The following is an 18,430-nucleotide window of genomic DNA, read 5'->3' as shown; positions in this document are numbered from 1 at the left end:
CCGCGTTCTCTTCTGATGCAGTGTTTCCTTCCTCAGGCCTCCTCCGAGGAGCTGAAAGCCTCGTACCGGAGGCTGTGCATGCTCTACCACCCGGACAAGCACAGGGACCCGGAGCTGAAGTCACAGGCGGAGCGGCTCTTTAACCTTGTTCACCAGGCGTATGAAGGTCAGGGGGCCCAGCCCGGGGGCAGCAGGGTGCGCTTTCCCACAGTCCTCTGCGGGCAGCATGTGCGGTGACTGCCCGCGCCCGGCCGCAGGGGAGCCGTCGGTGTAGGTCACTGGCTGGTTTCTGAACGAAACTCCCGGAGGGAGAGGGCTGGTGGGTGTGGGAAGGTCCTTTCTTGGTGAGGAGAAGCAAGTGCTTCTCTTCATTGAAAAGTGATTTTTATTGAGTCTGTAGCATCCAATTAAGGAAAGATTCTAACAAGAAGAAAAATAACCTGAAAGTAAAGAGGAAATAGAACCAAGTAACCGAAAATGCTACACTTGAGTATATCAGAAAGAGTGCAGTGCGTGTGTGTGCACAGGTCAAAGCCACAGGTGGGTGCAGAGCATCCATCTGTAATGATAAAAAGACCTAGACATGGAGGAGTGATTATACCACATTGTGGCTGCAATAGGGAGTTGCACGCTTTTAAATGGTAAGTTGCGAAGGTTCATGTTTTTTTACCACAATATTAAGAATAAATATCTGATCATCACTGTTAGAGTATATATTACATAAAATAAAATGTTTGCTCCAGAGCTATTGCTGATTTGTCCTTTAATTAGGCAGAACAGAAATTCAGTGGTGTCTTTTTTTTTCAAAATGCATAGACTTCTTACTGCAGACACACTGTATGTGAGGTGGCTTGCTTGAAAGTGTTACCAGAAAGCTAGGTTTGAATAACTGTGTGTGTGAGCTCTTGGGGTACGTGCTGCCAGATGAACTCTTCGGACCACCTGCGTGACCAAGTTCCTCTTGCTGTGGTCCGTTGTCTAGGTGGGTGTGTCACTGCCACTGTCACCCGGATAGCCTGTTATGATTCTGGAGGGGTGGGGAGGAATCCACAGGACACCTGACCCTGCTTGCAGGAGGACAGCCCGCAGCACAGCTGTCCCGGCTTTGCCTGGAGACTCATGGAAAGCAGACGAGTCCCGCTGAGTCCTGGAGATTGGCTCTAGCCGTTTGCCTCCGTGCTTCCCGGGGCTCGGCCTTTCCTGTTAGGTTGGATCATGGATAGAGTCATTTCTGTCATCTGCTAGTTAGACCTGACTGCATGGGAGCTGTGGGGAGGGGTCTGGAGTGGAGCTGGACCACGCAGAGGAGAGGCGGCACCTGCTGGCCCCACCGACGGGCAGCTTTGGTCTCTGTCCTTCACTGCCTTGCCAGCCTGTCTGAGAAGTCTGTAGACGTGGTGGGTGTCACAAGAGGGCTTCTCGCCAGTGACTTACAGATAGAGACTGGGAAGCAGCAGCTAGCCTTAGCTGCATACTGAATGACATGTTTTTATAATATCAGATCCTGTCCTGGTTTTACTTTAAGCTTCTTTAGCAACTAGAATCAACTTAGAAAAAGCTTATTTGAAAATAAATTTTAAAAAAAAACAAAGAAACAAAAAAGATTATTTGAAGGGCAGCGCAGGCAGGGGAGAGGTAGGGCAGAGTTAACACCTGCTGGATGACTCCCCAAATGGCTGCAGTGACCAGAGCTGAGTCAGGCTGGAGCCAGGAGCCTGAAACAGCATCTGGTCTCCCCCAAGGCACAGGGTCCTGAATACTGAGGCCATTTTGTGCTGTTTTCTAGATGCTTCTACAAGGAACTAGATCAGAGGCCAACCTGTAGAGGAGGTGCTGGCAGGGCCTAACCCATCCCTCGCCACGCCGGCCCCTGCGGTGGGTTCCTCCAAGCCACTGTACTTCATGCTGAGTGGCAGCAACTTAGCAGATCCCAAACACCATCCTCTGATGGTTTAAGGAGTCATAAAGTTCCTTTCTTGTTAGGCCTAAGCCGAGGAGTGGCAGCTGGCACAAGGGCACAACCTGGTACACCTCTGGCTTGTGAACCTGGCTTCCCACGGGAGCAGGTGCCAGTCCAGTCCCAGCTGTTCAACCTCTGATCCCGATCCTTTCTAATGCAGCTGGAAGAGCAGCAGAAAATATCCCAAGTGCTTGGGACCGGGCTGTTCGTGTGTGAGACCGGCTGGAGCTCCGGGCTCTGCCTTGCACTGGCCGTAGCTGCCGGCAGGCTGGGTCCCAGCGGACTGAAGATCTCTACCTCTTCCTTCCCTTCTCTTTCTGTAATTCTGCCTTTCGAATAAATAAATCTTGAAGTAAAGAGAGAGAAGAGAAATGAAAAGAAATACAGAAGATCTCTAGGAAGATTATGACTGGACAGGGAACAACAGCAAGATAGGAACTTAGCTGTACCGCGGCCAGGGATATCAGAAGGGAATGGGAAATCTTACACTTTGTAAACATGTTGTGTTTGTTTGTTTTGTTTTTAATTGCAGTGCTTAGTGACCCGCAAACCAGGGCCATCTATGACATCTACGGGAAGAAAGGACTGGAAATGGAAGGATGGGAGGTAAGAGAACCTGCATGTGTGGCATCCCAGAAGTCATTTAAGTAGCTGTGACACAGCCACCCCCGAGCTCTGCGGCCTTCGAGACCATTTGAGGACATTGGAACCCCTTTGTGCCTTGCATTTCAAACGCTGAGTTCTAGACTTGGTTGGCTCTGACAGTTTGTAACGCTGAGCCTGGGCGAGTCTGGCTGGCCCTCCGGCTTGCTGATCTATCACTGTCACCCCCGGGGTGGGGGTGCCAGGTGGGCCAGCCGGTTGATGGGAGCTGACCTCCTGAAGGCTGTGCAGCGCGGTCCCTCCTGGGTCCCACCTTCCTACATGCCTTTGGGCCTCTCGCCTTGCGTTCTCAGTGGCTGCATTTAGCAAGTGTTTCTCTTGGGAACGTGGAAGGAGAGGATGAGAGGGAAGCTGCCCGGGTGTCCCCTTCCCATTGTGATGTGCTAGCAGAACCTTGTCAGGGAAAGCGAGTGGGTGTCTGAATATCCTCAGGAGTAAGCTGATGCCGAATGTGGGCAGGGTGCCCTGGGCAGCTGTGCTGCATGTGGCCAGGCACCGGGCTAGCGCAGCATTCAGTCCATTCCTCCTGCTGTGACCCGAGTGCTAGTCACCTGGATGCCGTGTCTTCTGCGTCATTATCTGAAAGTCAGGACATGGACATCAAGTGAAAAAAGGAACATCAAAGTTAGTTGTAAAGCTCTAATTTGCTACAGCGGCAGATGTTAATTGATTTCATAAAGAAACCTGTTCTGATACCCAAGAAATTCTCATGGACTATTTATTAATCCTGTTGAGTTAACTTTCATTTTGGGTTGTTTTTTATTTTCCATTGTTGCATGAGACCCCCTTGACATGTTTTAGATGTTTCTCTCTTTTTTTTTTTTTTTAAGATTTTTTATTTTTATTACAAAGTGAGATATACAGAGAGGAGGAGAGACAGAGAGGAAGATCTACCATCTGATGATTCACTCCCCAAGTGACCGCAACGGCTGGTGCTGTGCCGATCTGGAGCCAGGAGCCAGCAACCTCCTCCAGGTCTCCCACGCGGGTGCAGGGTCCCAAGGCTTTGGGCTGTCCTCGACTGCTTCCCCAGGCCACAAGCAGGGAGCTGGATGGGAAATGGAGCTGCTGGGATTAGAACCGGCGCCCATATGGAATCCTGGCACGTTCAAAGCGAGGACTTTAGCCACTAGGCCACCATGCCAGGCCCATATATTTCTCTTTTTTAATTGTTTAGTTTTCATGTTGTTTACGTAGGTGAGGGGGTACGTGCCCATGTGGACCTCCAGTTAGGGTGTGTAGAAAGGTGGGTGGGATAAATGCTTCAGTTGTTTGTTTGTTTGTCCTGTGTTCACAGCAGGGAAGCAGAGTGGGCTACTCCTTGCCATCAAACTACATCAGCCCCCCAGGGTGGGGGCGGTCATTTGATGATGCGTTAGAGACCCCAGCGTGAGGAATAATGTCCCCAGGGTGGTGCTGAGCGGTTTTGGTAGTTCTGCAGTGTTGTCGGCTTCATTGCACAGGGTGGAGAAGATCTTTCCGAGGTCTTTTTGCTGACCAAGTCCACCTCCGTGTGCATCTGAGACCCAGACACTGGCAGCAAAGCTTGGCTGGGAGAGTTGTCCAGCTCTTCTGCTTTCCATCCTCTAACGAGGCAGTCGATGTCCTCTGCTGGCCTAGGTGGGCTGGGCGCCCCTGTGTGCCACTGGCAGCTGAGGAGGCCCAGTCCTGACACATGCTTTCCAAGGTTGAACCACTTATCTTGTGATTTTTCTTGTGGCTGGCATTGGAGTCCAGTGGTCTAGTTGGAGAGTACCTCAGGAAACCTCACCTGGGGCGAGCTCAGACTTGACTCTTGTGTGCACAGCTTCTGCGGGGTCAGGTTGAGTCCATTGCCCAATGCAGCCATCGCACATACTGGTGGCTGCAGCTCCGTTTCTTGCTGGGTACAGTAGCCCAGCCCAGTCCAGCTCAGCCTGCCAGAGGCCCAGTCCTCACTGTAGCAGGTGCTGCAGCCTAGTCAAGGTGACCCCCAGTAACCCCCACCAGGCCCACCCCAGCCCCAGTTTTTACGTATGCCAGCATGTGCTGTGGCCTAGTTCGGCCCATCCTGTGTCCCATCTGGCTCTCGCGCATCCATGGGTGCTGCTGCTTAGCTCAGTCTACCCTTCCCATATGTGTATCAGCAGGTGCTGCCACCTTTTGCTGCCTGGGCTGCCCCCAACCCTGGCCAGCATGCTCACCAGTGGGAGCTGCAGCCTAGCAGGGGAGTGCCCACAGTTCCCCTGCCAAGCCCTCTCCCAGCCCTGGATCTTACACTTGCCAGGCTGTAGCATGGTTCACTTGACATGATTCACACCCAATCCTGGCACTTGCCAGTGGATGCTGTGGTCTGTACCCAGACCCAGCCCACATGCTGACTGACGGGTGCTAAAGCCCGGCCCACCCCCAGTCCCAGCTCTCTCGCAACTAGTGGAAACAGCAGCCTCGCAGTGAAGTCCCCAAAGTTCTCCTACTAGGCCTGCTCCCAACCCTGGGTCATGTGCGTGCTGGTGGATTCTGACAAGGTCCACCCCAGTCTGAGCATTCGTCAGCAAATGCTTCAACCCAGGTTACCCCTGGCCTTCCCCCAGCCCCAGCTCTCGTGCTCACTGGTGGGAGCTACAGCCTAGCATGGAAGTTCCCCTACCAGGCTCACTTCTAGCCCCCAATCTCACATGTGCCTGTGGCCCAGCCTGACATGGCCCATCACCTCCAGTCCTGGCACTCACCAGCAAGTACCATGACCTGGCCCGTCTCCAGACCCGGCTCTCATGTGAACTGGTGGGTGCTGGAGCTTAGCCTAGCCCAGCCCACGCCCGGACCTAGGTGTTTGGTTTTAAGCAGATGTGTCCATCTCATTCTTGAATGAAAACCTTCTAAAGACCTTCAGGGAACAATCAACTTGAGACTCTGCTGGGTTGTCCAGTTTCCTCAGTCCATTCTTTGCCTGTTGTTTTATGTCTGATTTTTCACTGATCTGCTTGCCCTAACTGCCCGCAGCTGGCTCTTGGCTCATGGTCTCTGGTTTGTTGGAAACAGCACTGCCTCGTGTTGCTGAGTGTTAAGCCTGAGAGCTTAGCGTTCCCCTTCCATGTTTACCACTTTTCACGTGTTACACACAACTTTCGAGCTCCCTCGCCCTGTGAAGCCGTGGGCTGCTTGCAGCTTTCCAAGGGCTGTCAGCCCCGGTCATGATGCTCGCACAAAGGGCAGGATTTTAGTCCCCTGCAGCCCTGTCCCATCTCTGCCGCAGAGAAATGCCGCATGGCTTCCTGCTGCCAGACCCTGTTAGTGTCCCGTTGGAAAGAAGCAAAGCTGCATGATAGCAGCAATTACAAGAACATGTAGGCAGCCACAGGGGATGGGTAAGTAAACTTATTATTTTATGATACAATTCCATAGGTTCTGGGATTTCCCTCATCCCCTCCTCACATTCACTCCCCCCAGCTGATTTATATTCTGGTTTTTTTTGTGAACTCATGTAAGGTAATAAAATTCTCATGGTTCAGAATTGACTTTTTCTATTTTCCACATTGGTACTAAGCCTTCGCTGCACAGATGATCACCGCAGAGACCTTCGGAGGTGAGTCAGTGCTTAGGAGGTGGTGGCAACCTGAGCCATCCTGCCTGTTGCACGAGCCAGCAGCAGGCGTCCTCCTAGGGTGCACCGTTCCCACCCAGAGTGTGAGCTGTTGCTGCCAAGGACCCACAAGCCGTGTCTTTAGGAGGCTCAGCACCCGGTGGCCGGTGGAGGGCACCCTGAGCGTCCTGGGCTCTGCACCCGGTGGCCGGTGGAGGGCACCCTGAGCGTCCTGGGCTCAGCACCCGGTGGCCGGTGGAGGGTGTGGGGCACCACTAGTGTCCTGAGTGTCTGATGTCTGTGCTGGGGATCCCAGCGCCTTCGCAGGCGGAAACGCCCATGCCAGCAGGTCGTCCTCAGCACCCTCGCAGGCTGAAGTCCTGCCCATGCCAGCAGGTCATCCACACTTGCTTCACTGCTAGACTCCAGGAAGATGTGGCTTCTTTGGATTATGAAATGGCCACTTTTCATTCCTTATTTTGAAACGTAAGGAGATAGAACCATTCTCACCTTGTATTATCAAACTGTTTTAGCTCTTTAAGTAAATTGTATTTGCAGTGAAGTCTTCATTAAATTAGGACATTCGTCAGAATGGTGCAAATCCAACTTTGAGCTTTGGGACTTTGACGGTGTTGAACCTGGTGACGGCTAGCCAATGGAATGGAAGCTGCATAACCCAGATTACTCTGAGATTCTGAATGGTGTAGCATTGCTTGCTGGGCCGGACCCCCACCATGCATCCCTGACGTGAGCTGTGGTTCACTTCCCTGCTCCCTGACATCAAGCTGACAGTGTCGGAAGTCACCCTCTCTTCAAAGCTGTGATAACAATCAAGATGGTGAAAAACAGGGAGAAGCTGGGACTGTCCTAGAATAGAGATGGAGCCGACTCGATCCTAAATGCTGGGTGGCATCCTGGGTGGCATCCTGGCACAGAAAGGGAGAAAGCTGGTGAGACCCAGGACTGTGCTGTTAATGGACACGCTGGTGATGGTCTCTGAAACGCGGGAGGTGTGAGCGCCGAGGACACTGGGTACTGCAAAGCTCTAAACAACTTTCCAAAATGATTCCAAAATTCGAAGTTGATTAGCTAGAATCATAGCGTTCTCAGGCCAGCCAACAGTTTAGGGATTGGGTAGCTTAACCCCCCTCATTTTTTTAAACATTACTTTTATTGTTTTCCATGATACGTTTTTGTAGCTATGGGGGTTCTCCCCTCGCCCTCCCCACCCATCATTTTCCCTCATCTGATTACAGTAGTATAATCTTTTAGTAACAGTTTCACGTTTAACATTCTGCAATTTAAGTACATCCTGGCATTGTAGGTATAGGCAGTGGTAGGATTTTAGAGCCAGAAAACAAGCTTGTAGGATCATTTTCCTGCCTGCATCTACAGGAGCTTCCATATTTGACATCCCCGGGGCGCCTGGCTCCTAGAGATCTCATCCCACGCTCCCTTGTCCGTCCGTCCCAAGTGGTGTATGGGCAGGGACCAGCTGGTGACTGGTCCAGGTGAGCATGCACCTGTATGGACCCTGACCAGGAGGGGTTGGCACTATTGTTGCAGAGTGCAGGTTGTTGGGAGTCTTTGTTGCCCAAGCTTGGTGACAGCAGCTCCCGCTACACTCCAGGAGCCACTGCTGAGCCGCCGGAGTCGGGCTTTTAAGCTCTCATCCTGCAGTCAGATTGAGAAGCACGCAGTACAGACAAGGTTTCATGCAGGCAGGGAGTGGCCAGAGCCCCACATTTTCCTGTAGTTACCCTGATCTAGTACACTAGGAGGCTGGAGGGGCCAGGCGCACGGACCCTCCCCAGTGATTACCCCGCTGTCAGTTGTGAATGCTGCTAGAGGAGGTAGGAAGGGGACTTTAGTCACTAGGCCACCGCACCAGGCCCAGATCACTTTTCTGTAAATACACACTGTGTGCAAGCACATACATGCTCATGCTCAGAGGACTGTAGAGTAAGAATTAAGCACTGACCTTTGGGGCCCGGCGCGATGACGTAGTGGTTAAGGTCCTCGCCTTGCACGCCCACCCAGGATCCCATATGGGCGCCGGTTCTATCCCGGCAACTCCACCTCCTATCAAGCTCCCTGCCTGTGGCCCAGGAAAGCAGTCGAGGACGGCCCAAAGCTTTGGGAACCTGCACCCGCGTGGGAGACCCGGAAGAGGCTCCTGGCTTCGGATTGGCATCGACCGATGCATTCACTAGGGGAGTGAATCTTCGGATGGAAGATCTTCCTCTCTGTAAATCCGCCTTTCCAAATAAAATAAAATAAATCTTTAAAAAAAAAAAACACTGACCTTTGAGCAGTGTCTGTTTTTAAAAATGATTCTTCATCTTGAGGTTTCCGAGGAGCTTTCTCTCGCGCGTCGCCCAGCTTTGGGTTCCCATGAGCAGCATCTCAGGACTCTCCGTGTCTCCCGCTGATACAGGGATTATGTGCTAGGCCCTTTCTGCCCTGCACAGCTCATGACTGCTCATGACGGGAGAGTGGGGCCTCACAGGTGGAGCCTGCCCCCACTGCCGCGGCCCCTGGGGTCGCTCCTGCCTTGTACTGGTCGCCACCTGTGCACTCATGCCTAGCCCACTTGCTTTCAGCTGAGACAGCCAACTGTGACAGGGTGGTCTGCCGGCAGTCAGGCAGCCACCGTCTGGGCCGACCGAGGTGGTGAGAGCTTCCTGCCTTTCAACAACTTGCTGGTTGTTGTCTGGGACCGATCAGAAAATATGAACTCAGATTTAAAGTGACTGTAAGATTCCTGCAACCTCGGATAAGTTACTAAAATAAAAGGTGTTTCAGTCCCTGGAGCTGAAGGACGCACCTGTCCTGGTGCCCTGCTGTCGCCTCAGGTCCTGGGAGACAGCACAGCCAGCCACCACGTGGACACCCAGCCTGGTGTCGTGGTCTTGGAGTGCGTGTCCCCGCGGCCTGGGTCCTCAGCTATCTCCTTGATTCTGCCCTCAGGTCGTGGAAAGGAGGAGGGCTCCGGCGGAAATTAGGGAAGAGTTTGAGCGGCTCCAGAGAGAGCGGGAGGAGAGGCGCCTGCAGCAGCGCACGAACCCCAAGGTAAGCCGGCCGGCTGTGCAGGGCACAGGGGCCCAGCGGCAGGTCCGGCACCTCTGGGTGCTCCTGGGCCGGCAGAATAACAGCCAGCAGGATCGGGAGAGGTCGCGTTTACTCACGTGTCCCAGAGGCGTGCTTCTGAAGTCGGCTCGCCAGTTGCTGTCGGCAGAGCTGCTGCCGCTCTGCCCCGGAGCGAGCTTTCTGAACTCTGCAGGAACGGCAGTCCCAGCAGACGCAGCCAGCTCTCGAAGGCCTTTTCCGCCAGCTCTGCTGCCCGCTCTCCTGACACTGCAGATGAGGGCGGTTAAGTGGTCACTTAAAAATGTTCTTACTATTCTTAGAATTTTTATCTATTTTCCTTTTGCTTTGGAAGCCAGAGGGACAGGTCTCCCACACTGGTTCATTCCCCACTGTGCCTGCTGTGGCTGACAGGGACCAGGCTGAGGCCAGGCCTCCCACCTGTGTGATGCAAGCCCAGCTGTCTGAGCGGTCGGGAGTGGAACAGGGCTCCAGTCCGGCATTCCAAGTGCAGGTGTGTCCAGCAATATGGCAGCCACTGTGCCACAGAGACCCCCTGGGCTGCTCCTTAATATCCAAATCTCTTGGGCCTGGTGCAGTATCCTAGTGGCTAAAGTCCCTGCATTGCGTGTGCCTAGGGACCCTGCACCCATGTAGGAGACCCAGAGGAGGAAGCTCCTGGCTCCTGGTTTCTGAACCGCTCAGCTCTGGCTGTTAAGGCTACTTGGGGAGTGAACCAGTGGACTAAGAGTCTTTCTCTCTGTATCTGCTTCTCTCTGTAAATTGATTTTCCAGTAAAGATAAATAAATGAATCTGTTTCTGTTCTGTGGCTTTACCTGCTACACCGCAGCATCAAACCTGAAGTCAGGGCTTTTAAGATTTATTTTATTTTTGATAGAAAGGCAGATTTTATACATTCGTGCACCCTGTTTGGTCTCTGAAAATCCAGCTGCATTGGTTTTCCCTGTCTTAACCTTGATCCCCCTGCAAACCTGCAGACAGGGTCTCCCGCTGCAGGCAGCGCTGTCCTGGCCTGGGAGTCTATGGCACTCTGCCATGGTGGATGGAATTGTGGCGTTCATGCTGGGTGGAGAAGCCGGGCCCCCAGGCTGCGGAGCTGGTCCTGTTACACGGGCGGCTGCCTCCCACAGATGGCTCCCCTGTGCTGACCAGCCGCTCCCCCGCCCAGGGAACCATCAGTGTTGGAGTGGACGCCACGGACCTTTTCGATCGCTACGATGAGGAGTATGAGGATGTGTCTGGAAGCGGATTCCCTCAGATCGAAATTAACAAAATGCACATATCCCAGTCCATCGAGGTAAAGCACAGAAATGTCTTGTAGTACAACGCTTGGCGCTGGCACAGCAGCCTCTCACAGCTTCTCTCACCTCTGGAAAAGCATGCCCATGGTGCCTGGCAAAGAAAAACACTGATTGCAGCGCACAAGGGCACTGAGGCCCGTCTCAGGTCTAGAAAGTGTTCATGGTCTCGGGGAAGTCGGAGCCCAAGGTCCCCGTGGGTGGTTCAGGGAACTCCGTTGTGCACCGAGACAGAAGCCCAGTGTCCCCAGCCCCCGGGAGTGATGGACCGTCACCTTCTGCCCATGATATGGACATGGCCATCAGCATGCTGCACCGACAGGAACTTGCCACCTCCTCGAGCTGCCAGACGCAGTTCCTGGGCCAAGGCAGGATACCATGCTGCAGAGCCACTGGGCAGGGCTGGTGCATTCGCTGTGCAGCCTCATTGCCACTGGCACGCTGAGACCACAACACTTGGCCCCCTCCTGCCCATTCAGGCCTTTTCAGGAGGTTGCCCTCTTGGCATAATTCAGGGGAGGCACCGGTGGTACACCTGACCCCATGACCTCACCGCAGTGTCGCCTGCACATTGGGCCCTCCCTGGGTGCGCACCTGTTCATTCGGCCTCTGTCTGCGGCATCTCTGATGCTGAAGCTCGGGTGTTAGCAGCAGGTTTGTTTCCTAGGCTCCCTTGACAACAACAGATACAGCCATCCTCTCGGGAAGCCTCTCGACCCAGAACGGGAACGGAGGGGGCTCCATTAACTTCGCGCTCCGGCGAGTCACATCTGCCAAGGGCTGGGGAGAGGTAAGGCTCCAGAGGCTGTGATGTCCTGTTCGTTCAAAGCCTTCTTGGGGAACTTGCCCTCTACAAGCTAGCCCCCCAGATGCCGCAGGGGCCACGTCATTTGGGTAACAGGGTTACGAAGGTCAGACTTGCAAAAGTTGACCCGGCAGGAAATTGTGTTTCCTAGCTGAGCAGTCCTGGCATTCTGCTAAACAGCCTAAGGTGAGAACAGAGAACAGGAAACCTGGCTGCTTCTGGAACGTGCAGCATCCACTCATCTGAGCCTGCACTAGTCAGGCCCCTGTGCACAGACCTCAGGTCCAGCAAGTTGAGCTGCATCACATTAATTGGACAGTCACCTTGATAGTGGGTGGAGCAGCCAGAGCAGCCGTGACTTCCAGGCTGTACGCCTGTGGGCCTGCCCGTGGGGGTGCCATCCCCGGCCACTGGGGAGCCCCAAAGTGGAGCATGAGGACACAGATGGCATCGGCTGTCCAGGCACGCTATGGGGCCTGGGTCAGCCTTTTCGGATGCCCTTTCAGAAAGCTGCGCTGTGGGTGTGACCAGCAGACGGGTTCACCTGGGCGGGGTGACCCTGAGGTGGGAGGTGCGGCCCCCGGTAGGACTTCCAGTCTGGGATCTGGGTCACCACCGGGAAGGAAACATCATTAATTAATACTTCGTGTTTTTCAGTTGGAATTTGGAGCTGGAGACCTCCAGGGACCGTTATTTGGTCTCAAGCTGTTCCGTAACCTCACACCAAGATGGTAAATAGGGGAGGAGCCCTTGAGTGGTCGAGTTGGTTTGTCCAGAGCCTGTGTTCCTTGTAGTCTGGGTCACCTGGAGTTGTCTGTCCTGCAGGCTTACCAGGCACGCCCTGCAGTGCGGGAGTGGCTGCAAGGGGCACTTGTTAATGCTTGGAGATGGGGATTAGTGGGGTGCTGGCTGTGCTCCCGGCCCGTGAGGGTGGTGAGACGGCACAGGGAGGCCTTCACAGGAAGCCTGGACAGGGCTGTCTGAAGTACCAGGGTCATTTCTGGCCCCAGAGAGAGTGTGGGATGCCGGGGGATCCTGGGACTCCCCCATGCCGAAGCTGAAGCAACCCCTGCTTTCCTTCGCACATGGCAGGGCAGGGGAGTCTGAGCAGACAGTCCTGAATGGAACACAAAGGCAGTCCTGGGCGGAGTGGGCTGACGAGCTCCAGGAGTCCTGAGGTGCAGTGCGCACACCTGGCGATGGGCTGCTGTGCGCCATGGCCTGAGCCCTGGAAGGCTGTCCTGTCCTCCGGACAAGGAAGCACAAGCCAGGTGGACAGAAGAATGGGGGGGCCACCCCTGCTCCGGGCGCAGGTTCAGTGAGCCTGGGAAGGGGCAGAGCTGTGCTTCCCCAGGGCATTGGTGCCGGGTCAGCGGTGTCCTGACCCTGCCTGCCGTCAGCGCCATGGCTGGCCTGGATGCACAGCTGCCAGGGAGGAGCTGGAGGTTTGTGAGGCTCAGACAAGTCAGCGGCACGTCATTGAGGAAGACCTTGGGCTGTTGGGCTCTGGGTGAGCTCCAGAGTGGCCGCTGAGCAGCCCCCCGGCTCAAGGCAGGCAGGTCTTGGGCCTCTGCAGCTGTGTCCAGCACCCAGTGCCTGTGGGGCTCCTAACCCATGGGAGTGGTCCTTGGCTCCCAGGTCAGGGCTCTGCCTTGCCGGTCCCCACGCCAAACGCTGTTCCTCGCCCTGGACAGTGCTGTCTCTTCCACTGGGTTCTTGTCCCTGGTCCCTGCTCACTCCCGTGGCCCTGGGTGACTGAAGCAGGAGCTGATGGGAGCTTCCCTGTGTGACTGAGTCACTGTTGAGGTGTCAGCTGCCGCCCTTTGGCCACTTGGGCATGGAAAGCTCCTGGCAGCGACCGAGACAGTAATGACAGAGAAAATGACCATATTTGTTATTTTTAGAGTAAAATGATCACTTTTGAAGTGATGTGGAAGTGAAAGACTAAGTATCGGCCATTTCGTGAGTGCTGGAATTGTTAACTTAGCTGCCCTTTCCAGGCTCTGGTAGTGCAATGCCCACTTGTAACCAGAAGGTGGCACTCCATCCCTTGTTCAGACAGTTGGCAGCAGCAGCCTTGCCAGTAGCTTCAGTCGAAGTGCCCATCAGAAGCCCCTGGGCACTGAGGCCCGACCCGCAGCCAGAAACTGTGAGTGGGAGCGGGCTGTGCTCGGTGGCACTCTGATTTCTGCGCATGCCGAACCTTTAGCCCCCAGCCCCTGCCTAGGCTGTCAGGATGCCAGGGACAGGAGCAGCGTTAGTGGGCTGGGCCACCCTTTGTGCAGGTCCTTGGGTGATTCCAGCCACAAGAGCCTCTGTCACAGCAAGGTAGGAGTGTGACCGCCACAGGGAGCTCTGAAAGGGGGTCCCCACACCCTGCTCCTGAGTGGGTGAGCCCTGGTCCACAGTCTCTGCTTGTTGGGGGCCGGCCTGGGGAGCACAAGTGCCCAAGGAGGCTGAGAACAGAGACCGCCCGTGACCATTTCTGTCTGTGTCCTCTCCGCAGCTTTGTGACGACAAACTGCGCTCTGCAGTTCTCATCCCGAGGAATCCGGCCTGGCCTTACCACCGTCCTCGCCCGGAACCTGGACAAGAACACTGTGGGCTACCTGCAGTGGCGCTGGGGCCTCCAGTCGGCCATGAACACGAGCATTGTCCGGGACACCAAGACCAGCCACTTCACCGTGGCCCTGCAGGTGAACCCAGGGAGCTGTCGCCTTGAGGGCCTCAAGCAAAGTCAGGGGGCAGCCACGAGGCCGAGTCACACGCACGGGCCCATGGGTGCCCAGTGAGTAGGTGAGGCTGAGCAGGAACTGGTCTAGGACAGGCCTCGGGCAGGAGCCCCTGGCTGCCACCAGCGGCTACCACCTAGGAACACAGGCTTGATGCCATTGAGTCAAGTTATTGAGGCGAAAGTACAGTCTCGCAGTTTTAAACCCAGCCGTGGATGGAATAGTGTTCTGTCTGGCTACGTACACATCATGAAGGGATTTAGGGCTGTCCTGGCTGCTGGTGCACTGCCATGCTGCGGTGGCCGGCTCATGTCCTGTGCCACGTGGGCCAGCTGTGCAGCATCTGCCTCTTGTCTGTGCAGCTGGGCATCCCTCACTCATTTGCACTGATCAGCTACCAGCACAAATTCCAGGATGACGACCAGACGCGTGTGAAAGGCTCCCTCAAGTAAGTTGCACACGCTCGTGGGATGCCCGTGCCTGTGTTGGCGAGGACCAGGGCTCCTGAGACATGAGGCACTGTGTGCCTGGGAGCAGGGGGTGGGCGCGTGCCTCTGCCACAGGGAGGCACTGGTGCTGACCAGCCTCACGACGCTGTTGCTGCACACCCCCAGAGCCGGCTTCTTCGGGACAGTGGTGGAATACGGAGCCGAGAGGAAGATCTCGAGGCACAGCGTCCTGGGAGCTGCCGTGAGCATCGGAGTGCCCCAGGGCGTTTCCCTCAAAGTCAAGTAAGGAGGGCTCCGGTGAGCGGGCGGGCGGGAGGGCTGGCCACCACTCCCCTGGCCCTGAACTGTGAAGTCTGGGGTGTGGATACAGAGGGCTGAATGCTCCTGCTGCTGTCCCTGGGCACTGCCCCGCTCTGTCCAGTCCTGGCCCCTCCACAGCAGTGCCCGGGCTGCAGCTCCACCCCTCACCAGGCAGCTTGGCAGGGCACACACCCTCTGCGTGCTGTGTCCAGACCCCTCCTCTGCAACTGCCGCCCTTCAGTGTGCTTCTGAAATCACACCTGTTTGGCTTCTCCAGACTTTGCCAGAAATAGCCTTCCTGGTCTTCAGAGGGTACGCCCCTCCCTTGCAACTTTTCTCCTCCCACCCCCTCCCGTGGCCCCCAGCCTGCACTCCAGCCATTCTAGTGGTGCGGGTCTCCCAGGTGCCCAGCAGGCAGCGCTGCGGGCACAGGCCTCCTCCGCAACCACCTCCTTGGGGCTTTCAACCCCTCCTGGCACCCAGGCCCCACCCTGCGCCTGCCGTTCATTCCCCCAGGAGTCACACTCACAGGTAGCCACCGCAACACGAGCTATTTGGAGTGTCTACGTGGAACCTGCACCTGCCATTAGTCCCTAAACTGTACAGTGTACTATCTACATAGCACTATACTCTATTAGATGTTTTCTTAGCTTTATGTTTATGTGAAAGACTGAATAACAAAGAGAGGGAGATGGTCTTTGGTTCACTCCCAAGTGACTCACCATCATAGCAGTCCCAGGCCACACCAGGAGCCAGCAGCCTCATCCTGGTCTCCCACATTGCGGAAAGGGGCCCAAGCTCTGGAGCTGTCGTGTGCCGCCTGGCCGCCAGCAGGAAGGGGTGAGGACACACTTGGAGCAGGTGTTTGGGCCTGCAGTGAAAGCAGGACACCCATGTCTGGTACCAGAATGCCGGGGCTCCTATCCGGCTCTCTGCGAATGTATACCCTGGTGGGCAGTGAGTGACCGCTCCGTGCCCACGCCAGGCAGACCTGACGGGGATGTTGCTCCTGGCTTGACCCAGCCGTGGCTGTTCAGGCCTTTCCCCGTGGGAGACCTGTCTGTCGGCCTGCCTCTCTTTGCCTTTCAAATTGAAGAAAAGAAGGGTTCTGCAGGAGAATGTGTGGGCAGTACGCACACGCCACACGTCTTCCATGCGGAACTTGAGCATCTGCAGAATCTGCTGTCAGACGGCTCGGGAGCCAGTGTCCAGCTCCTCTTCCATCCTGAGCCCAGACCCTCTGCTGCTGGCAACACGCGCCCTGCTCCCAAGCTCTTCCCATCTTGGTACAGAGAAGAGGAAAGACAGAAAGAGAGATCTTTCATCCTCTGACTCACTCCCAACATGGCCACAATGGCCAGAGCTGAAGCCATCCAAAGCCAGGAGCCTCTTCCAGGTCTCCTACACGGGTGCAGGGTCCCAAGGCTTTGGGCCGTCCTCAACTGTTTTCCCAGGCCACAAGCAGGGAGCTGGATGGGAAGCGGAGCCATTGGGATATGAACCAGTGCCCATATGAGATCCCGGCGCATGCATGCAAAAACTTTAGCCACTAGGCCACCATGCCAGGCCTCCCCTGGTTTTTTAAGGTCAAATATCAGATGATCCATTTTTAAGTTGCACATTTTGCTTTAAGTACTGTTTTCCTCCATCCTGTAAGATTGGTTAGTTGACTGATCTGTTTATTTGAAAGATTGCAGGGAGGTCTTGCGTCTGCTGGCTCGCAGAAACACACTCCATTGCTTCTCAGCATCAGCAGGACGCTGGCTAGGACCAGCACCCATGAACGGTGTCAGTGTCGCCACGCTGCGATGCCAGCCACAGCCGAGATCTGTCTGTGCCCAGGAGCCCGACATGGGCATCAGGCCTCTGACACGGATGGCATGGGTCCTGGGACCAGCTGCCTGGCCCATGGATTTGGGTTTATTATATTTTTGCTCTTGTTAAGTTCCATCTGTTTCTAATTTCCTTTTGATATTCTGCCTAATTTCTGACTGTCTGGGCTTTGGATCAGAGGATATACTCTGTGTGATTCTGATCTTAAGTATATCAACACTTGCTTCATGACCTGGCGTGTCACTGGTATTGGTGATGCACCGCATGTGAGCGGAGTGCCTGGGCCCTGCTTGCTGGCAGGGAGCCGGATCCAGGCGCTGGTGGTGATGCCCGCAGGTGGTGGTGCCTGCTGGTGGTGGTGCCCGCTGCCACTGGCAGCCATTCAGGAGCCTCCAGGCCACCAGTTCAGGGTGGTGCCCGCTGGTGGTGGTGCCTGCTGGGCACCGGCAGCCACTCAGGAGCCTCTGGGCCACCAGCCCTGCTCACAAAGCTACTTCGCCATGCTTCCTGTCCCTTGGAGAATGTGTCTTCATTCTGTGCAAGGGTGTTTTATCTTTTCTTCTTGAGGATAGTTCTATAAACTTTATCTCTGACTCTCACACCTGGGTTGGTCTTTGTTTCGCCTAAGCATGCCCACATGTGTGCCCTGTGTCCACAGTGCTGAGTGAGCCGTGGAGACTACACACTGCAGGCTCTCCCAGAGGTCCTTGGGCAACAGCGAACTAGCTCTGAGCTCAGACTTGCCTGGGCCTAACCTCGGCTGAGTCCTGCCATGATACAGCGCTCTGTGCTCCCTTCTGTGGGAACCCCTGCCCTGAGCGTCCCCAGCTCTGAGCCCTCATCTCTCAATCTTAACATGACCACAGTTTGCTTGCAAGCTGCAGCGGCCCCTGGCATGGCCCAGCACTCACTCCGGCTCAAGGCTGCTCACCTCTGGAACCGCTGGAGCCCAGAGCAGAGGACAACCCCGCCTGCTGCTCGTCCCCAAAAGGCTCTGCTTTTCCCTGTGGCATAGAACTCGATTGTCTGTGGGACAGTGGTCCAGTCACTGCTGCTCCGCTATTAGGTGTGGACGGTTCTGGATTCACTGCCTTTTGCAGCTCTCAGATTCGGCATTGAGGACCGAGGTGCGGCTTGTCCTTTGACACGTGAAGGGCGTCCCATGGCGTACTCCGCAGTCTTGGACACAACAACCAAAGCGACATTTCCTCCTCTTGGCCCTCACACTGTGGCTCTGCCCCTGAGGCCCGCACGAGGTGGGACCTGTCACACATGTCATCCAGCAGTGAAACGCTGACCGTGGGCCCCCGACTGGAGCTCGCTGTGGCGTGCTGTGTGCACACCCGCTGGCCTTCTGCTCGGACCCCGCACCCCGGGCCTGCAGCCCTGCCCAGCTGGGGTCCTTGCTGTGCTCGCTCCACAGGCTGAACCGGGCCAGTCAGACGTACTTCTTCCCTATCCACCTGACGGACCAGCTCCTCCCCAGCGCCGTGTTCTACGCCACCGTGGGGCCCCTGGTGCTCTACTTCGCTATGCACCGGCTGATCATCAAACCGTACCTCAGGGCTCAGAAAGAAAAGTGAGTTAAACATGGCTGAGCATGCCCGGGGGGACTCCGCGGGGGCTGGTCAGGAAACTGAGTTAATAGGCAATGAATGGGCAGTGTGGCGGCCCCAGGACCTGTCACCCCTCCTGTCATCGCCACTTTGGGAGGGAAGA

The 18,430-nt window shown here is 55.6% G+C and overlaps 1 protein-coding gene across 1 annotated transcript in view; it reads left to right on the top strand.

Moving 5' to 3' along the window:
- DNAJC11 (DnaJ heat shock protein family (Hsp40) member C11) overlaps window positions 1-18,430 on the top strand; it is a 35,593-nt gene that overhangs the window by 14,600 nt on the left and 2,563 nt on the right. Inside the window, exons 2-11 of the mRNA XM_040987845.1 lie at window positions 37-166; window positions 2,493-2,566; window positions 9,156-9,257; window positions 10,463-10,591; window positions 11,260-11,382; window positions 12,055-12,128; window positions 13,904-14,093; window positions 14,492-14,577; window positions 14,744-14,860; window positions 18,135-18,290. Of these exons, the coding sequence (XP_040843779.1) occupies window positions 37-166; window positions 2,493-2,566; window positions 9,156-9,257; window positions 10,463-10,591; window positions 11,260-11,382; window positions 12,055-12,128; window positions 13,904-14,093; window positions 14,492-14,577; window positions 14,744-14,860; window positions 18,135-18,290 (1,181 nt within the window). The remainder of the gene's footprint in view (window positions 1-36; window positions 167-2,492; window positions 2,567-9,155; window positions 9,258-10,462; window positions 10,592-11,259; window positions 11,383-12,054; window positions 12,129-13,903; window positions 14,094-14,491; window positions 14,578-14,743; window positions 14,861-18,134; window positions 18,291-18,430) is intronic.

The sequence above is a fragment of the Ochotona curzoniae genome, unplaced genomic scaffold (genome assembly GCF_017591425.1).
Source record: "Ochotona curzoniae isolate NIBS_2020 unplaced genomic scaffold, NIBS_Ocur_1.0 contig_4792, whole genome shotgun sequence".
NCBI lineage: Eukaryota > Metazoa > Chordata > Mammalia > Lagomorpha > Ochotonidae > Ochotona > Ochotona curzoniae.
The sequence above is the reverse complement of the archived record's forward strand: the minus strand, read 5'-3'. Positions and strand labels throughout refer to the sequence as shown.